The sequence below is a fragment of the Neopsephotus bourkii genome, unplaced genomic scaffold (assembly GCF_033783945.1).
Source record: "Neopsephotus bourkii isolate Nb327-2 ecotype Australia unplaced genomic scaffold, CSIRO-AGI_Nbou_v1 NB_936, whole genome shotgun sequence".
NCBI classification, from domain to species: Eukaryota; Metazoa; Chordata; class Aves; order Psittaciformes; family Psittacidae; genus Neopsephotus; species Neopsephotus bourkii.
In genome coordinates, this window is record NW_026901430.1 from 3,863,656 (window position 1) to 3,884,999 (window position 21,344).

At 42.9% G+C, this 21,344-nt stretch overlaps 1 protein-coding gene across 2 annotated transcripts in view; it reads left to right on the forward strand.

The window, feature by feature from the left end:
- The first annotated feature begins 525 nt into the window (after nt 1-525).
- GAB3 (GRB2 associated binding protein 3) overlaps nt 526-21,344 on the forward strand; it is a 60,045-nt gene continuing 39,226 nt past the window's right edge. The window contains exon 1 of one of the 2 annotated variants that reach the window (XM_061358128.1): nt 526-908. In XM_061358128.1, coding sequence (XP_061214112.1) covers nt 837-908 — 72 coding nt within the window. In that variant the 5' untranslated portion in view covers nt 526-836. The remainder of the gene's footprint in view (nt 909-21,344) is intronic. The other variant, XM_061358127.1, reaches the window with a different exon arrangement.

Below are 21,344 nucleotides of genomic sequence, written 5' to 3' on the forward strand. Positions count from 1 at the left end.
TAAACAAGCCCAGGTCTCTCAGCCTAGCTCCAGAGCAGACGCTCCAGCCATTGGAGCATCTCTGTGGCCTCCTGCAGACTTGCTCCACCAGCTCCACAACCCTCCTGTTTTGGGGATCCAGAGCTGAACAGCGGGGGAATCTGCATTTAATTGTAGTAAATTGATAGAGGGGACCAAATGCCACTGAAAAACCTCTAAACCCACAAGCTGCAGAAGTTCGGGAGTAGTGGAGCAGGCAGACGGTGGGAGCTGAGGCAGACATCTCAGTGCTGATGGGGTCGGCAGGTGTGTGGACCGGAACCGACACCGGCACCGGCATCGACACCGGCTGGGCCTCAAGAACCGGGCCACGGCTCTTCTCCTGCCGCCTCCGCTAACCCCGCCGGGGGCACCGCGCCCAAACGGGGCTCCCGGGGCCGCAGCAGCACCGCTCCCTGCGGGGCGAGCGAGCCCCGCTCCAGCGGGCAGGGGCCTCAGCATCCCGGGGCGCGGGGCTGAGCTCAGCTCCTGGGGCGGCGCGGCGGGGCCGGGGGTGCCGGTGCCGGTGCCGGTGGGTGTCGCAGCCGCCGGCTGCGCGGCGGCGGTCCCCGGGCGCCCATCACGTGCTCGGTGTGTTGCATTGTGTTTGAGGCGGAGGGAGGGCTGGCCGTGTCAGTGATCAATGTCATGACTTCCTCCTCGGGCTGGAGCAGTATCAGAGCACAGCTGAAGGAAGCTGATTACTGCTGCTTGCAAATTGGCTGGGAACAATACACGCGCGCACACAGCCCCGCACACACCCGCACACACAGCCCGCACCCTGGCTCCCGCGTCGCCGCTCCGCGCCGGGGGGGAAGATGAGCTCGGGGGACGTCGTTTGCACCGGATGGCTCATTAAATCACCCCCCGAGAAGAAACTCAAGAGATACGTAAGTGCAAAGGCTCTGCCGATGTGTTTTTTTTTCTCGCTAAACGGATTTGGGCATGTGCTCGGTGTCTTGCTGCTCCTCTGAAATGTCTCTCCCGCTTCGGCTTTGCCCCGGACCAAAACAAAAAGACTCGCAAGTCCATGCGCTTATGGAGCTTTTTAGTTTTCACCCATGTTATTTTATCTTTGGAATTAACCTTTCCCGGCTCGTATAAGATTATAATACTTCAATTGTTATGCAACGTGTCTTAGGTTAAAAACCGCATTTCGGTTTCAGTTAGTGTTGCCGTAACTAACAGAATTGCTGTAACAGAATTTCAAATGTCACTTTTCCAGGGAAGGGCAAGAGCCTCCTTATAAAAACAGCCTAATACTTCAAATTCTGAGTCTCTCTTTGTTAAGATGCTCTGTCATTTCCATGACACTTGCTAAAGGCAGCGTCTGCAGTAGTTTTATTTACCCATTTAACGTGCCAGATGCAGTTGCTAGCAGAAAGCTTGACTTTGTGTCTGAGATAAGGGGTGCTAGGAGATGCCGTGCTGTAAAGTTCCCGATAGCTGGAAGGTGAAGGGGGCTGGTGAGAAGCAACGAGCTCTGCGTGCATGGAAGCTGCAACTGCAGTGTGTGTAAAGGGGGCCCCTTGTTTCGTTCTCTATCTGCCTGGTTTTATGAAGAAAAAAAAGAGAAAAGGGTGTGTTGCCAACATAGGGAACTGTATCACTGCGAGGAAGCCTCTCTGGGTAGAAATAAATGACCCTTGGAAAAAATGGCTTGGGACAGCATTATAAATGTAAGCCTATGGCGGGCCATTTTGCATACTCATTTGTGATGGTTCTTCACCAGGCATGTTGTTACTGTTGTTACACTTTTGAATAGTACTCGTTTGAGTCATGTACTTCTAACCTAACTTACCCCCTGGCACTGCACTGTGCTGGAACGGTGCCTCCATACGTGCCCACTGCACTCCCGAGCCATATGCATCACTTACATCATTTGTCGTGTTCACTTCTGTTTATCAGCATTTTTCCTGGACTGCTGATGTTAGCTTTTTCTTGTAATATGAGGAATAACTGTCTCATGAAGAATGTGGCTGATATCATTTGGAGTGTGCTTTCTCTTTACACTAAAAACTAGGAGGAAGGAAAATTTACTGATGTTCGAATTTACTTTCAACTTATTCTAAGCCAGAGTTTCTTCTTTTAGCTTGCAGTATTGCTTTGAAATGGCTGAATATTTCCTCTGTTCGGTTAGCATTTTCCAATTCTAAAATAACCACTACGACATGTCTCAAGGGAGCTGCAAATAAAATGTGGATATCTAATTTTTGTTGTATTTTGTAATGAGCGTACTAATAGCACTGTATAACTGGCACTAGACAATGTAAAAGCCACTGATTCACCCAGCTGGTATCATTAGTAGCTCTGTCAGTGAAGCTATTTTTGATGACTCAATATTCATAAAAGGGCAAAGTAGAGAAAACAGAATGTGATAAAGCTGGGATTTGAAAGCCCCCATTATACAGTCAAGATAATAGTCACAACAGGGGCTCTGATCAGCTCACAAGGCTAGTAGCAGTCTGCTCTGCTCACATTTTGCACTACAAAACCCGGGGAAATTGGGTCTGTGTTATTCTTCAAACATCAGCCACTAGATTAGCCAGTTCTCTGCAGATTAGGCTTTGCTTTCTGGTTAGGAGGATAAACTACTGCTTTGTCCGTAATAGAGCAGAAAGAAATCTGCTGCAAGTACAGCAAAGATTAATGTCCTTTCTGCTATGACTGGTTACACAGTGAATGCTACAATCTAAATGGAAAATGCCTCTTTCCCACTGTAAACTGTTTCCCCCCAGTTTTTGCATAGTTTCACCGGCGTGGTAGCTTGTGCCTTTTGCACTCGGGTGGTAGATAGCTCGGGCTGAATCACAGTGACTGCTTAAAAACAACACAAGCTTTAAAACAATGACTGTTTAAACTGACTTCAGTAGGTGTCAAGTGTCAACCGCTTACAGGAGAATGGTGTTGGCTCTGGTTCTGAACTGACAACGTGCATAAATCCCCAAGCTTTACACCTCCCTTTGTGTTCAGCTGGCAAACCCCATGGGCTGAGCTGAGGCTGCCAGGGAGCTTCACATGGGGGCTTGCTCTGCTGCTGGCTGGGACCCCTCTCGCACTGGAGCGACTCGGCTGCTCTCACAGGGTTGTCTCCCAGTTTACGTTTTCCTGAGTTCAGCATCCGGCCTTTGTACGGTCTGGCCCGAGGGTCTCTTGTTTTACACACAGATAAATTCTTAATCCTCAATCCATCACAGTCACTAAGAAAATCCAATTAATTTGGAATGTGTAGTTAAGAGACCAAAGTGATGAATTCAGGTTGTGAGACTGGGAGCTGCAGATGGTCCCACTGAAGCCACTGAGAATATTTACAGTGTTTGTAAAATTAAACAAATACATCTTTACAAGATTGGAGCCCAGAGACTAAAGTATCACTTCACTGACGCTTGTTTCTGATGAAGCAATTAGGTTTTCTATGTGTAACCAAGTCAGAATTTGGCTCTAGGTAAGCAAAATGCTATTTTCAAAACTTTGAGAAGCAAAAAAGCAGGTGTTAAGAGCCTATATTTTTCCTGCAATGTCTCACAAAGCTGATGCTCTTAGTAGCACTATTCTTAGAAGTGTCTTATCATTCCCTAACAAAGGCTGCTCTCTTGCATGTGCAGGAAACGAACACGAGATTAATTACCCAAGTGCAACTTTCTGTAAAAACAGACAGCTTAATGCTGAGCACAGAGAATTCATTAGAAAGCACAGGGAGCTTCACTTCAGCAGTGAAATGCTCTGACAGTGCTTTAATAGCATGTACAATGCTTATCCCCCTGCCTGATACCTGAACCATGAATCCACCACGTCAGCCTATCTAAAGAGGCAGTTGTGCAAGGAGTCTCCCGGGAGAGCCTTTGGTGTGTATTGCAGCTCTTTGTCCCCTAAGTGTGACCTGAAAGCTGCTCTGCTCTCATTTCCCCACTTGGTTCCAGCTCTCCTCACTGTCTGGGGCTGTGTGGGTCTGCGGGGAGCTGGGGAACCCCTGAAGCTCTGGGGAGCTGGGGATGGGGCCACGGTGAGAGAGGAAGAAGCTGCTACCAAAAACTAGGAACTGGTGGTGGTGGAGGTGAAGTCCGTCATTCTGTAGACCAACAGTGCTAAGTTTCAGCACTGATGCTCAGCCCCACAGGAGGAAAGCCTGGCCCCACTGGAGATTGTTGGCATTGAGATTAGTGGATCATGAGTACCAGCTTCTGTAAGAAGTCAGATGTCATGGCAGAGTCTGCTTCAGGTTTGATGGGGGTTGCAATGCCTTATATTAGTGCTAAACATCCAACCAGGGGTTTAGATTAGGCATTCAGAGTGACAAAGGGAAAAAGTGTTTATGCTGATGGTTTTCATATGGAAATATATCTGCTCACTGACCGGTAATATTTGTTTTCTGTTTATTGGAGAGGGGAGAGAATAGTTTCATGGCCTAGAAAACAAATAAATTGCTACAGCCAGTGCAAAAAGTCACTATCAGGGGTAAAAAAGACATGAAAGAAGGCATAGAGGATGTCTAATGAAATCAGTGCCATTGAGAAGTCACATTATTCATGTGTTGATTAGGTCAAGGAGGGGGATTTTTAACAGGCAGTTAATTTCAACCTGTCCTTGCAACCCTGTCCTGTAGTTTATGACACCTGTGAGGAGCAGCGGCAGGAGTCAGCCAGCCTGTCCCCCAGCTCCTGTGAATGCCACGCCAGCGCTTACTGTTAGTGTTGTTACGTGGTTTGCAGTAGTAAAGGTCTATATACAGATGCTTTGTTGTTGTGAGTCAGTGCCGCTCCATTTAAGTCGATGCTGCACAGCTGTACCCCAGCTGAAGAGCTATTTTTAATCTTCAGTACTATACAAATTGATGAGGGAAGACCACTTGCTCAAAAACAGGCAAGTTTCCCACTTTACTTGAGTGACTGGTTTGTTCAAGCGTTATTGAAAGTCAAAATTCTTTATCAGCATCTCTAGAACAAGAATCCAAAATGGACCTGCGTTAGAAAATTGAGCCTTGCACTTCTTACCACACTTCTCGGAGTGTCTGGTTTGGGAAGACAAATAGAGGGGTAAAATAATGTACCAGCTACAAAAAGCTAGCAAAGCAGTGTGGGTTCCTGCTGTCTCTGTGCAAGGGGCACTAAGTGCTGTCAGAAGGGCAGAGAAGCAAGGAGCTGCAGGCGGGTGCCTCTGACCGTTGTGGGGATCTGCCAGAACTCGACCACAGCGCACCATTGCCAGGGGTTTACAAGATAAGAGAATCTAGACAACTTCTCCATTTTTAGCTGAAGTTCTGGTATTTATCAGGAGAACAAACGGGGAAGTTACTGGCCACTAAAAAGAAAAAGCATGGTAGAATTATAGAAGAGTTTGCTCAAGTAATAGGAACAAGAGTCCCACAACACTGCTAAGGGTGGGTGGGATGCGGAGCGTCTGCTGTCTGATCTAGCCATGAGCTGGTGTCAGCAAAGGACATTGCTACCCTCACCTAAAAGAAATCCCCAAGTGCTGTGTGAAGCCAAGTACTTCTGCTGCTGGTTTGGGCTTTTGGGGAAATTTCACATAAATAGCTATCAAAGAGAAACCTCAACTTCATTTGTGTCCATGCACTCTTTTATTTGGAAACGGCTCCTACAAAACCTCACCCTTGAGCTCTCTCCCCTCTGAACAGTTGCAGCTACCTTTTATATCCTGCTGGAACCAACATCCCCAACTCTCATTGAAATATCTGAGTTCATTTAACCAATTTGTGCAGTTTTGGTAAGTCTGGTTTGCAGGCTGGGTGAGGAGTCCCGTGTGATGGAGAAAGTTGACAGAGCCTTTTAGCTGGTTCTAGCTGAATGTTTTGCACCTATGTTTTCACTGCTGTTACTGCATTTAAAAATCCAGCAGATATTCTGTCTGGTTTGTATATTAAGGAAGAACTCAGTCTGGAGAAAAATAATACTTCCATACAGAAGCTCCCGTGCTGCAGACTACATGTTATCTTCTCTATGAAATCCTGACCAAATTGATCTCACTGGTAAAATAACAGCAGGGTATTTATTTTAGGGAGGAGTTTCCATTAAACATTTGTAATTAGCTAAGTACAAATCAGACCCGTTTTCCACCCCTTAACCTTGTTTTGGTAGTTTAAATGAGATGTTTATTCTAGACCATTTTCTCCCATTTTAACCTTGCTTTGCTAGGTTAAGTGCAATGTATTTTATACCATTTTCTCCCATTTTAACCTTGATTTGGTAGGTTATGTGCAATGTTTATTCTACACCATTTTCTCCCATTTTAACGTTGATTTGGTAGGTTATGTGCAATGTTTATTCTACACCATTTTCTTCCATTTTAACCTTGCTTTGGTAGTTCAGATGCACTGTTCAATGAGATAGGCTGACTTCTAGGAAAAGGTGATTTCTAACAAACACTGCTGTTCTTGGCAACTTGTGTATCAGAATGTGAAGCAGAATAATTTCCCTTGGATTATTTATTTGGGTGGAGCTGTAATAGCCCTGAAGCCCCAGTTTAATCTTGGACTACATGTTTTCAGTGCACAGGAATGTCCAGCTATTGGTTTCTATTCAAAACAGAATCCCACAAGTTATCAGGTCTTTGCATTCAAAAATAAGGACTTAAAAAAAACATGCTAGTTTGAAATAGTGAAGGAAATGTTACCATGAGTGGTAATTAAACATGCAATCAAACATGTCTTAGAGGAAGAGGCATTACGAGTAGTATTTTGGTGAACTCTTTGTTATAGCATGAAAGCTATAATATGGATAACCACATTATTTCTACCAACGATGCATTACAATACTATGAATGTGTATTATTCCAATTTGATTGCTTTTAGGGAAAGGGACAAGTTTACTCCTATAGTGCTACTCAGTAAAGAAACAGTCGTTTTATTTTCTTTCTTGTCCTTTTCCTTTGAGTTGGAAATGAATTAGTAATGTGACAAGACAAGGAAAAAATGCCATCATTGGAACGAAACTTGCATGTCAAAACATTACATCCAGCCAGATAAAATAGATTTTCTTCTCTCTCATTTAAATGTTGGATAAAACACAGCGCTTCAACTTTTTCAGTTCTTCTGCTTTACAATAATATCCTTCGCTTGTTTCAGTTTGTGTTGTGTCAGAAAACCCAATGAAACCAAGAAACAAACAGCCATGCAAAACTGGGCTCTAAAATTTGCTGCAACTTGGCGCTTGTTAAAAATAAACCAGCACTGGTGTCTGGGCTGCATGGCAGAAAAATGCTCCCTTTCTGAGACTAACTCATTTGTATCTTTGTAATTGTTAGAATGAGACAACTGTTCTAAGAGATCTTGTTATTCCCATCCCTTCTGATGCCAGAAACCCCACCTGACCCCTGCAGTCAAAACAGCTTTGTAGCTTTCCACAAAAGCCTTGAGCAGTGCGCTTCAGCTACCCAATATCCTTTCCAATAGAGCATTTTACAGAAAGGCAGCAAAACGACATTATTAGTATGAATTTAAAATTACTTAGATGAAGGTGTTAAATGGAACTTAGGCTGTCATCTGGAAGTTTTGACTCGGTTTTGACAATGCTTTTTAAAAGACAGTAGTTTCTGAGAGCCCTGTTAGTGACAAATATTATTCATCCTGTGACTTCCAAGTCTCAGGGACCATGGGTTATGCATTCACATTTCTGTTGGGCACAATAATTGACATAATGGGACCCTGTTGTAATCTCAGCAGAGTGCCTAGCTCGTGAGCAATCCAGTTTTACATACCAGGCTTGCAAACTGTACAAGTTCAAGGATCTTACAGTTGTGAAGCCATTTTTTTCAAGCTACATGAATTGGTCATGCCAAGGAGAAGCCAAGAGTTCAGAACAAACACGAACTATGTTTTACTTGCAGGCTTTACAAACTGCACTAAATTTACAGGAGTGTTGAGTTTATAAATGCGGGGAAAGCTGAATGTGCGTGCCTGCTGTAGAGCTGCGCTTTCAAGGTCTGTTGCTGATTCCACAGAAAAGCCGCTGGCATTCAGAGGTGGCTGTGCTGATCAGATCACTATGCGACAAGAAAAAGCATCTGAAGAGATGCCAGCTGGGTTTACAGTAGCAATGAAGGAACAGTTTCAGGAGAATTCCTACAGTGCTTCAGGAATTGCTCACTGGTAATCCAGCAACCACATCTGTATTGTTTAATAATAGTTACAGTGGGAGCTTTACAAGCTGAAGAAGTTTTATCTTTGAGAAGTTAAACATTTTGAAGCCATCCTAAGAAAACTATTGAGTTGTCGCTGAGGCCTGAGGTTTAAAAAGAAGTAGCACTTTAGTAGCTCAAGGAATGGCTTTCTTGAGATGCTTAGGCACTTTGCTCCCGCTGAAATAGGATTTGCAGAATGTTATCTCTGGGTACTCCTCTGGTTCCAGGGCTGGTTTTGCAGGTCCTCCCTGGCTAACTTTCCCTGTAAAAGAATAGGATTTGGACTCTGACTCCAGCTCCATTTTGTTCCTTTTGAAAGTGCTCCTTTTGACAGAGAACTCCGAGCATCATATCACCCTTGAGCTATGGGTTATAAAATAAGGGTGATCTGGGTTTGAAAAGTGAGGGAAAACTACCAGATAAACCCCATCATTATTTCAGCATCCGCCCAAACTCCTGCTTGCGTCTGCACTGAGCCTGAGAAATAGTCAAGCTGAACCATCATTAAGACAAACAAACAAAAATGTTAAGGGGCAGTGTGACTGGCATAGAAAGAACAGGCTTCATGACAGTGACACTGCTCTGGATCGCTGGTGCATCCCTCTGCATTGGGCTGGCAGACTGGAAACCTAACGATACTGGCTTTTAAAGGGAAAAATAGGAGCATTTATTAAAGTGTTACTAGACTGCAAAGCTTTAACAGTTTTCTTATGAAAAATATGGGGTTTTTTCTTTTCTTTTTTTTCAATTTCATAACTGAAAGTACTGTTGCTATGTTACTGTAGTGCTGTGTAGGCTGCTAAATAAATACAGGGAGTTTAGTCCATGCCAGAAATAGAAAGCTGGGTCAGAGGTGACACTTGGGACATGTTGAGAAGAAAGAGAATATATAATTATTTCTTTCCTTCCTATCATTCTCTTCAGTCTCATTAACCCCAGACTACTTAGAAGGAAATTACAACAGAACTTCTGGACATGTGAAACTGTGAAACATTGACACCTCTGGAGTTCCATTATGTCTTTTGGCTTTGTTTTTCGCAAGATCATATTTGCAAGAGAAACTAGTAACACCATGGTACCTTGCACGCTTGTGAGCTGAATAGCTACTTGGAGGTACCAAAGGGCATGGGGAACTGTTGAAAGTTCACCCTGCAAAGGTATGCTCAGAGAGAAAACCTGGCAGAGGGAACAGGCTTTAAGAGAATGTGCTCCAGCGTAGCCAGAAACAGGAAATTTGAGTCCATTGTGCTTTTTGGGGTAGTCTGGCAGGTTACCAAGGACCAGATATATGAAAAAGTGCTTTGGCTGTTGTGGAAGCAGCCCTAGGTACCCACTTGCACCTTCAGCTGCTCTGTAAATGTGGCTTGTGGAGGTGCACGAGTGCCTTGTTTCTACATCTCAGTCATTTTTATCCCTCCTGTGCTGCCTGCATGTGCTCTTTGTGTACAGACCTTAGCACAGCAAGCTCTCCTTTAAGCTCTCATGGCTGATCCAGTAAAGGTACCACCAACTGAATGTACTACAACTGTAAGTCACTGATGTGAAAACTAGAGCCTCCTCCACCGTGACAGCATGAAGCACCCCTTATCCTGGGGACGAGTGCTGCAACCTCATCACTCGCAATGAGCAGCCTTGACTTTATGTCCAAAATGCTCTCGCTGATGCTGGATGCTCCAGGCCAAGCTCCACAAGCCACAGAGCTCCTTAGCCCCAGTGCTCTGGGCCTGCCTTGCCCCCATGAGCATCAGCAGCCCTGGCCCCGCAGCAGAGCAGCTGGGAGCTGTCAGACCTTCCCATGAGCAGGAGGTGGGACACGGAGATGCGGACCCAGCTCACTCCTGTGTGAGCTAACTTAGCAGATCTGTAATGAATCTGGAAGATCTGCGCCTTAAATATGTATGTTTACTTATAAGCAAATTATTAATGTGACACAATATGAGATGTCTCACTGCTTTGTGAAGTAGGGAAGAAGCCCACAGCCATAATCTAAACCAGTTCAGCACATGCGTTCCCATTAGATATTCCTTCGTGTTATTTTTATAGTTCCCCCTACCCAAGAGACCTTTGGGACTGAAGCATTCCCACATTTACCATAAAACTTAAATTAGAAGGCACAACAAAAGCCAATGCTGCCAAGTACATTTATTCTTGTTCCTAAATTGCACTTTTTCTTAATTTTCTTTTATTTGTTAACACTCCTTGAATGGAGGGCTGGAGTTCAAATGTCTGGGAGTATTCCCTAACACAATGGATATGAATAGCTGCTTTAATAAGAAACTTTCATAATTTTCAATGCAAATCCAACCCTTAGTGCCTTAGACCTTGAGAATTGTCCGCACAGTATCTGAGGTTCTGTGTCAGAAATTGGACAAGTAGCTTGGCATCCATCAGGGCTGTTTATTTACTTACATTAGGAGCTTGCTGCTGCTGCAGTTGGAGACATTTCTTGTTTTCTAGCACAACCAGTATTTAGCCTCAGGCTGGAGGAGAGGGTGTTAGAGGCTTTCTTGTCCCCTATGGGGTTGAAACCCTCATTTCGGCTCTGTCAAATCCTTTATCCTTGCCAGAGACTGCATTTATCTCAGACCCTAAAGAGCAATTATTGTGATTTATCTGTCTTTGGAGTGAGTAAGATTTTACCAGGCATTTTCTACACAGAGTTCTCCAGTGGGAAGCCTACAGCCTGTCCTCTTCAGAGCTTTGTTGCCCAAGCTCAGCAAATTGCCCAGTTTTAACCAGCAGCAGCAGTATTGCTAAATGGAAAGAAGGATGAGTTATACCCTCTACGGTTCTGTTACGTTATCCTCCTGAAGGACCCATTTGTCTTTCATTATATTTCTAGGTCCTTTGTGCTTGAAATGATCTTCTAAACTTTATAAGCGAAGTTGGTTTGCTGGCTAGTAAATTGAAGCTGTTTACCCATTAGAGTATTCCAAGTGGGCTGCAATGACGTTTGCCTGTGGTCTTTGTCAGGGTGAAGAGCTTGGTTGTTAAAAGTGGATGAAATTATGTCAAGGCAGAAGATTGCAGACATGTCCAGGTTTTGCATAATCTGTATGTAGCTGAGTGAAGATTAAGTATCTGTACACTGCTGCTTTAAATCCTTAAGGACTCCCCTCGCCATAGCACTTACCTTGTCGTGAGCTCAGAGACGCTCTAGTGAAACTTGCCATTTGAGAACGGGCGACATGACTTTGGGAGATAAAGAGCCAGAGCAACCTTGTGTGAAGCAGTAGCTGTGCGGTCCTTTCCGGAATAGTGATGGAGAGAGACAGTCACAACCCAGTGACATGTCTAAGGAACATTTCCAAGCAAATGATTTGCATGTGCTTTGGCAACCTGAGCTATGTGAAGATTTCAGCAGTGGCAGCCCTAATTCTCATATACTCAGAACTGACTGTGCACCCACAGGCAGGTTTCAGTTTGACTCGTTCTTCAGGTTTACTGGATTTAGAAATGGAACTGGGATCTCTGTATGAGCATATCATTGTACATTCTAGTTCAGAGATTAATTTTTTTACTTTAAGAAAGTAACTGTCTTATGCGCCATCTCTGCGTAGGAATAAAAGATAAGGAGCATAGGAAAGCACTCGGATATAAGAACTTGTACTATTAATGGCCATAAGGCCTAGAATCATTTACCAGCTAGCAACTGGAAACTGAAGGCAATGAATGGGTAAGAATATGTGAGAATGCAGTTTCACTTTATTTTGTGTAACATCTTTTGCTCAAAACTTTCCACTCAAAGAGATCACAGACAGATAGAATTATGGTGAAAAATAAAAGCAGAGTTGCAGAGAAGTTGGTAACTTCTTGAAAAGAGTAAACATTTAAAAACCTCACTTTCTATTTGAGAGATAAAAATCAATGCATGGTGCAGCCATTTTTGCTTTGCCTGGTAGAAGATTTGCATGACTCACAGCCAGCAGCATGCTGAGGACCTAGAAATACTCAAGACAAAAGCAGACACTGGCTGCTGGCCGCTGGCTGGGGAATTCCCATAGCATCTCTGAAATGATGATCCTGTTTGATGGGGCAACACACAGAGCACAGGGCAAGTGCATATGATGTTTCTCCCCTAGGTGAGGTTATTAATCTGAAGGGTGAGAGACAGTGTGAAGGCTGCCGAACACCTACTGTCATAGCAGTCAGTCCCAGCTGGTGAGGCTGGGTGATGTAATGGATCAGGCAGGAGGAGAAAGTTTCCAAATGGGAGGGTGTAAAATCTGAAAGGCTGCACGTAGGAAAAGAGTCGCAGTCCTAATTCGAGTATGCAGGCAGCTCAGCAGATGGCCCAGCAGATGAGTTGCTATGCACCGCTCTATGTGTGAGAACATGAGAGTAACAGCGAGGCTCCGTGCAGAAATGTAGCCCTGCCCGTTGCATGGCATGGTGTAACATCAGATACTGCATTCCTTGCCCCAGCTGCACCCTCCGACCCCTATCAGGGTGCTTTGCTGGTCTGCACACTGAGCTTTCCACAACAGTATTTCATATTGCTGCTCTGTGTTACTGCAATTTCCTCCCCTGTGCTTTGCCTTCCCTCTCCAAACACAGCAAGAGCCATTCCCAGAAATGCAGGTCCTTGCCAGTCACACTAATACCAACATTACATTTCTGATTTCTCCTGCCTGAGGCTGCAGCTCAGGATGAGCTGGCTCGACTCAGAATGGGAGACCTCCACCTTTGGGTGGCCGAACAGCCTCACAGGGGTGTTTTGAGTTTATTTCCTACAATTCCAGTTCCTCCAGCAGTGAAGTCCAGTGGCCAGAGAGAAGTCATGTGCATCCTGTGTGCTTCCACCTTCCCTAATAACTGCAGCTCTTCGGGAATTTTAGGGAAAAACTTCAGAAAATCTCTAAAAATCCATGGTTTAAGAACTGAATGGTTTTCACATCTGACTTTCTCCAGGGCATGTGTTTTGCTGCTTAGTGTTTGTGAGACTCTGGGGCACCATTTGCAAATCATCTATGGATTTGCAGCTAGATCCTGGAAAAAGCCTCTTTACCACTAACAGCTTGGAGTAGCCGTTGACACCTTACAGTCATGTTATACTGCTGTTCAGCATACCCATGTTAGGAGCTTTTTTTTTTTTCCAGTGGTTTTCTAACAAACCTCTGTTAATCCAGAGCAATATATTCATATGGGAGATTCGAATAATCCATGTTTTGTGATACAACAAAATTCTGCCTTACTAAGTTTTACCACTAAGTTGGTTCAAGGAGCTCTATTTCCAATGCAGTCTATGGGGGAAACTACATAGGTGAATAATGATGCGTGAATTTAAATCACTATAATTATGCTAATAAACATCTCCTCAGATATTCTTGGGATGAGTGACATCTTTTTGCTTTATCTTAAACCACTTCTGAAGCAGTGTAAACTAAACCAGGAACAAACAATGTCCTTTTTTTCCAGCATCAGAGTGTTCCCATGGCATACTCCTGCCAGCAGATACATGGCAGCTCAGCTATGCTAGTAAAACTGCAGGCAAGCCCTTGGATTCAAGCAGCAACAACACTAGCAGCAGTAATCCCTGCTTTCCCACATACTATCATCTTGTCAGATTCCTTTTATCATCTTGCAGTCTTAAGGTTTTGTATCTCCTTTGCCCTTGGTATATTTACTTGAATTGCAAACAAAGAGATTAAGTAATCCCTCCTAGTTCTGTTATAGTCGCCTGGAGCTGGCACTAAAACTACCAAACACACTGAGCTCATCCAAGTGTAGACTGTCATTTCCACCATGAGTTGGCCACTCATTGGGATGACAGTAATTCTGTGAGCCTCTAATGAAGGCTGTTTGAACAAAGTGATGGACAAGGATGCATGGTTGAGGGTATTTCACTATTGGACCTTTAAAGTGTCTTCAGTAAGGAGAATGCTCTGATCTTCCATAATTAAATTCTGTATATACAACAGCCAAACAGCAACACCAAAATCCACAGTCTGTACAATAAAACTCTCTGACATGTCTCTTGGCATAAGGACTGTGAGTGAACGTGAAAGGTTTATGATAGTAAAGGAAAAACTTAAACATGATGATCTGTCTTACTGTAAAGAAGCAGAAGGATGTTAAAAACCATGTTATGCTGGCTCTCATTTTTCTACATAAATTAATATTTTGGACATTCTGCATGCTTACAGTAAAGCAGTTAAATAGGAAATAGTGAAATCCACTATGAGTTTTACATAACTTTTTCTTTCATAACATACTTGTGCAATAGAGGAGTCAGAGTGTAATAATCAAACTATGCTTTTTCCGTGACTGAACATTAGTGGCTGTCTGGAAAATTGCATGCCACCTATATTCAGTGAGCTGGCTGAGCAAGGAAGTCACCTCCAAGGAAACTAAACCATAAAATTTTATGTGTTTGAGTAAGTTGACTCTTGCTAGGAAGTAACATAAAGAGGACAAAAATATCTTGTTTGCCACCATTCCTCTTTGGAGATGGTATCAGTCAGCACTGGAGTGCTAACACTGCTCACAGACCTGTCTGCAGCCGCCTGACTTGTCCAGGGATTGTCCTCGCATAGGAATGATGGCAACAGACCCGATGTGTTTCTGGTGAAGGCACTGGAGGAGCCTCCAGAGCAGCAAAAAGAAGTGCTGGAAAAAACCTTAACCTTTTGTAGGAAGATCTTTTAGGAAGCAGATGCCCTTTCTTCCTGTAGCACTTACATTTATGGTAGTAACTCATGTGAAAAGCTTTGGCTGAAACAGCCGGTTATCACTCTGCTAGTGCAGGGTGTTGCCTGTCTCTTCCCAGTAAAAAAAGTGAGCCACAGACAGGGTCTGTTCTGGGAACAGGCTACAGGTACTCCCATTAGTCAGCAAATACCGGAGCCCCAGCGCAGGGAGTTAGCAACAGGGGACAGGGAGTGGGGGGGACACTCCAGCGCCTGTTGGTAACCCAGTTATTAAAAATAAATGTTGACTCGATGAACTTCTAACCCAAAACCTGTTGTGTCAGAAAGGGACTCTTTTAATACTTGTCTCCTAAGGTCAGGGGTACAACTATGAGAAGACTGGGGACGTCTCAGCTGGGTGGAAAGAAGAGCTGAGCTATCCAGTTACCTAGCTACACAAGGCCTTGGCAGCTTTGACCTGTGTCCTTTTGAAACCCATGTCTCACTGTGTTATATACTTGGCTTATTATTCCTGGATTTGCTCATCTTTTTGGTGAAAATGTTATTAATAAGTAATTTAGTTCAGGGGAGTAAGAAAGAATCCAACTCTTTCTCGTAGCATGTGTAGTGCATTTAGTGGTTTCAATCCTTAGCTTATAATTGCTCTTTCCTGAATATGATGCAGTTGGGAAAATTCTTAGTTTCACCATGTCAAGCCATTAATTGATCAAGGACCAAAGCAGACGCAGAGCACTGTGGAGAAGGTTCTTAAGTATTGAAAGTCACTGATAGTAAACCTTGGTGGAAATGGTGCCTGGCTGCAGCTGGGGTACTTGCCTTCCAGTTGCACATTCTGCTGGCTGCAAATGCAGTGCTGCTGCTCTTTCCCGGTGCAAAGACAAGTCACAGCCACTGAATGAGTCATGGATCTGTGCTCAGCTATGTCTGACACATGAAACGCTGGAGCAGGACAGAGGCAGCAGCTTTGTGGTGTGGGAATGCAAAACATACACACACACAGACTCTTATGTCCATGGCAGCCCAAGACCTGAAGGTCTCTTTAGAAGCCTTTGGCTTCCAACCAGCTCCGCTTCTCCCACGTTCTTCCTTCTAGTGATTTTCAAGGCTAATCCTCAGCATCCACGCGAGTGTTTCCCTGGCCTCCTTGGGTGGCTGCAGCCAGTAACAGCCCCACATAAAAGCAAAATAGCCACAGGCTTAGAAAATGGCAAACAAGCAGGAAGATCTCTTTTTACCATTTCTCTCCCTTGATCTGCAGCTTACTTGATCACACGCTGTAAAATGGATTGTGGGATGCGGCTGTTTTGCTTGTGAGTAGGGCTGTGGTCCTGAACATCTAGAGAAGCAGAGATGCTCCTCTGGGAGGGTGTTTCAAACACAGAGCACCTGACATCTCTCACATAAAACCATGACAAAACAGATGTTTCTAACACAGATCTGAAGCAATTTGTGAAGTGAAATTAATTATAGGTATATGTTGTGGGGTTTGATTGAAACATGGATTAGAAAGTATGTGAAGCAACACTATTTCTAAAGACATTGATTCTTTACAGCAAAATAACGAAAGTGAAAAGAAAACAAAGTTTTATAAAACAATAAAAACAGAGTACTGTAACTCTGGTTCTGCAAAAATGCAAACATTGTGCACTGGATGCAAGAAATAGCATAGGGAAGGAGCATGCGATTATTTTAGTGATTCATTCATCTTCAACTTCAGTTACACATTGTGGATCTGATTTTGCACTTGAGAAAATCTTGAGTTCTCAATGAACACAGAATCAACCATGAAGAAGGAGTCTTGGATTAAACAAGTGTGAAGTCCTAATCTAGCTGTCTTTCAAGGCGGCTGGATTATTCTGCTTGATTTTAGTAAGAATTCAAATAAACTACAGTGAAGAGGAGTCTCAGGTTACAGGAGAAAATTAGCATTCAAAGAGATGGACAAAGATGTCCTATGGCATATTTAAAACACCAGCAGGATAGCCTTCTACAGGCTTTATTGAAAGACGAGCACCCAAATATCCCCAAATTCCCAGAGAGGCTTAAAACTCTGTCTTCATTTTTGTTTTTGTCACTAAATCATTGTGTAAATAATGCATATTGTAACTTCATGACAGCAGTGCAATAGTATGAGTAAGCACTGTCACTCTCAACTTTTATTGAGAAGTAATAAGAAAGTCACAGAATGAAACATGAACATATGCGATGGGTTTAAAAAATGCATTTGAACAATCAGTAGGACCAGAAGCATTGCAAGTGCCAAATTATTGTTGCAGAAGTATTCTTTTTATCTGTGGGTCATGATTTCCAAGAAATGAGTGAAAAATGTAAACACTTCCAAGCATTTGTCCCTTTGGGCAAAGGGAGTATTCGACAACAACAACAAAAAATACTTCGTGGACAGAAAAGAATTGCTGGCCAAGGCATTTTAGACAGAAGCCAGTAATGCCGAACGTGGTGAACAGTCAAGAAGGAAAAACTTGGAAATGGTTTTATCACCAGATCCTTGGGAGTGCTCCCTTCACCTGAGCTTTAAAATGAAGTCTCCTTCAAGTTTAAAGAAACAAACTGGAAAGTTCTTTTCTGTAGTAGAATTCAAAGCAGGAGATGGTTGTGGTAATTACTGGCAAGCAAATAGTAAATACTCTCAGAGGTGAAAACCACAGAGCTGGAAATCATGCCTCTGCTGAGCAGGGTCAGATTCTGTGCTTGATTACACTGCATGAATAAATCATTGGAAGACACATTTCAAGTTCTTTTTTTCAGAAGGGAAAAAATAAACTGAATTCTTTTGCAAAGCAAGGCAGAAATGCGCAGAACAACGTGGCATCATTAGTTTGTTGCATTATTGGTTTAAAGATGCCCTCTAGTAATACATGTGCAAGTATCCCATTGCTCCTGTGCTAGATTGTAAGATTCATAAGATTGTTTCTAAGCATTTAAGTCCATTCTGTTTCCTATACCAATTCTTTGATGTTGGTTTGATACTATGAGAAAAAGTTAATCAGTGTATCAAAGATCAAAGGCTGAGAATCCATCTGGATAGGATGAACGAAAATAAGCAGCACAGTCTTTTGTTGATATGCACATTAAATAATGGTACTGGGACTGTTTCATCTAAAGCAAGAAGCACATTGGAAGCCATAAAAATCAGTAAGGTTGCTTTTTCTTTAAAATCACTTGGAATTCACCCGAGCAAATGCTGTAACTTTTGGAGCTGCTTAATGCTTCGTGTTTCACCTCAAGTCTTCATCTATCCAACTTCTGCTCTGCACACAAAAATAGCTATGACAGTGCCACAGGAAGGACTAAAGTGAGAGCAAAATTCTTTGAGTTGTACCTGGTATAGAGCAAGACCCTCAGAAACCACACATTTCAGCAGTGTTGAGTGCAAAACCCGAAAGTGGCCAAGGCGTTTCTGTCTGTTGCAATCCTTGAAATTTCCCCAAGAAAATACAGTTTCTGGGCAAGGATTCACGTTATAAAATCTCCCTTGCCTTCTTTGGAAGATTTTCTGCTTTTCCTCCACATCTTCCAGTCAGTCCATCGGCTCTTTGGAAAGACTACTTTTCAGCATACTTCCATATTTGAGGCTTTACATTGTGTCACTTGTGTTTATCATGCAAAGTATGGGTGGATTTTGTGTGTGTCTGGTTATCCTTGTAATCTGCTGAAATCAGAAAAGGAATTTTCCCCCTTGTTTCACTAAGGCCGGGGTGCTGTTCGTCAGTTTCCTGTGTGATACTCTTTTCTTCCTCTACAATTTTCCCTCTGAATCGGAGTCTTTGGGAACAGAAGAGGCTCTTCCCTTGGCATACCCTTGGGAAATAGCTCCCTGATCTTTTGCAGTGACAACAAACATCAAGACAACATCACCATATAACTCTTCCTGGGCTTTACCAACTATTAAAAAAGCCTATTTCCTAGTTAGGAAAGGCTTTTTTATCTGCATAAGGATTATTAGATCAACCACTAAACTTCCTTACAAGTTCAAGAGTATGCTTGTCTTTTACCATCTCTCTGCCTGCCTTTTAAAAGCCTCCTAAACAGCACCATGTCAATGCCTTCTGAATTGCTCGCATCTTTGCTGCAGCCACACTTACTCTTTGCCTGAAAAACATCCGTGTACTTCTATGTTAAAATTCACTTACTTACGGCTGATCTGTGTAACAGAAATCTCTGTCCTGCCCACCGGGTGTTTTACCTCCCAGTCAGCTTCATTTGTTAGATTTAACATTTCTGTAACCTCATCAGCAACACACAGCCTGGTTGGCTTACTGACTGTGGCATACATGTTCCTTTTTACACTGCATCCTCACAAGTCACATTTACAAACTGCTTCTCTGAGAAACATGGTAAGAAAAAGTCATAAGCAAAGGAGAAGAGTAGGAGTAATTCCACATTCAGATCTAAATTTGTGTCAAGTGTGGGATGAAGTTTAAAATAAGAAAAGATAATGGTTGGGGTTCTGTTGTTTCTTTCCACCTCTTTGAAAAGTCATTTTTGTTCATACTCTTTACTTCTTTAAAAATGTATATTCAAGTGACGGACCCTTGCTAAAGTGTTTCATGAGTTAAAATTAACCTTAAAAGTTAGCAGGAGGTGATACTTGCTCTGCATTTATTTCTACTTTATTTTTTCATATCTGACCAGAAATGGGTAACATGCAAATGTCTCTGTGGTTTAAGCAAATAAGCCATGAAGCTCAAAAAAAGGAAAGCACTTACTGCTTTCTGTGTACAACCACTGCTTTCACATGTCTCTTTTGTATCTGCTAATGCCTGTGACTATGGCTCCATTTTTGCTCAAAAACATTCTGTGTTGGGGTGGGAGGCATCAGAGGAAGGGATTTTACTTGTTTGGTTTTCTCCTCGAAGGGAACTCCTCCAGTATCCGGGGAATGGCACAAGGATGCACCTTGTCTTTCCCTGCAGAGTGCAAACTATTTGTTATTCAAAGTGTCAGTCCACAGCAGAAAGCTGTAAAGGTTCCAAACACGGTGCCCATCCCCAAATGGCCGTGACAACATCCGTGGTTTTACAGTTGTCTTCTACTCACTGTTCCCTGCGCTGTTGCTGTGTGCAACACCCAGACAACAAGGGCAACACCTTAAAAGAAAACTTCTCATCCAGGGCCACCCTTTTGGGGTATTGTGTGTGAGAATTATGTCAGCCTTTGCAGAACAGAATCTCTTCCCTCTGTGCAGCTCTGGCTTCAAGTCTGTAGCTTGAATGTGGCTTAAATCACAACAGGATTTTGCGTTGGTATGTTTTAATGAAAGCCAGAGGAAAACAGTAATTTCATTATAATTTTCCTTTCCCTCTTTACTGTATTAGTTTATTTTTGACAACTTTGTGCTTTTGGATTTAGTTTAGCTCACATAATTTTCAGTTAAGATGAGGCACATGGCTTTAGCGAACTGTGAGCTTTCACCAAGTCGGCTTTGCTGCTCCTGTTAGACATTTTCTTGCTCTGATGGAAGGTTTGATGCTTCCAGGCTAATGTTTTTGTCTGGGTTATTAGTGAATCATAAAGGTCTTGCTCCACTGTATTCTGATCTATTTTATTTGCTGATGGAACCATGCTTCATGGCCCTCTAGTTTTGCAAAATTGTTTTTATAGAGAATAAGTAAATCAGAAACACAACTGATCAATGACCATTCTCTTTGTTTAAAATATGTATTATCCTCCATATTCAGAGTTGTTCAGTATTCTTCGTACTTTCACAGGTCTCCAGAGATTGGGTCAGATGTTTTTATAATTAAGAGTTAAGTATTCTAATGTCCAAACCACTTTGTTCTTCATTTGTTATTAACCTGGCTTATCACATTGCACTTGAGGCTTTCATTTACATACTTTGAAAGTGTTCGGTTACTGAGCTTTCTTTATTATACCATAAAAGATCAAAATATGTTGTAAATTTTGACTTTTTTTAGAGAGGGAGAAGAGTTGAAAAAATGCATTGTGCCAAGGCAGCAACACAATGCAGTCTTGCATAAGCAAATGTATTTTGGTTAGGATTAAAAAGTAAACTTTTTGAGACACATTCACTTGACTGCATTCTGGCTTCTTTTAGAAGAGCTTAGTCCTTCCAAGTTTAAGTTTCTAATTACTGACACAGCTGATAGTGACCTGACTGCTGCTGCAGGCACAGAAAGACTGAAAGGAGGTCTAGAGCTTGAACAAAATCTTTCTCCTAATTTAATAATAGTGAGAAACCCTATAAAAACACTCTCTGAGACGTATGGATTATGAATATATGGAAGAAGAAAGATCAGCTCACAACATTCATACAGTCCATTAGCCTCAAGTGGATTTACAAGGTGAGTCTGATGATATTCTGGGTGGAGGCTGCCTGTTACACAAGGGAGCTGTGCAGAGCCCACCCCTCAGCTCCCCCGTGGAAGGGGTGAGCATCTAACAACATCTGTGCTGAGCTTGTCTCATTGAGCATCTTCTAGGTAGCTGAGAAATGCACTGTTTTGCTGTCCAGACTTCAATTCCTTTTCATAAGTATAGGTAAAAAATAAGTGTGTGATT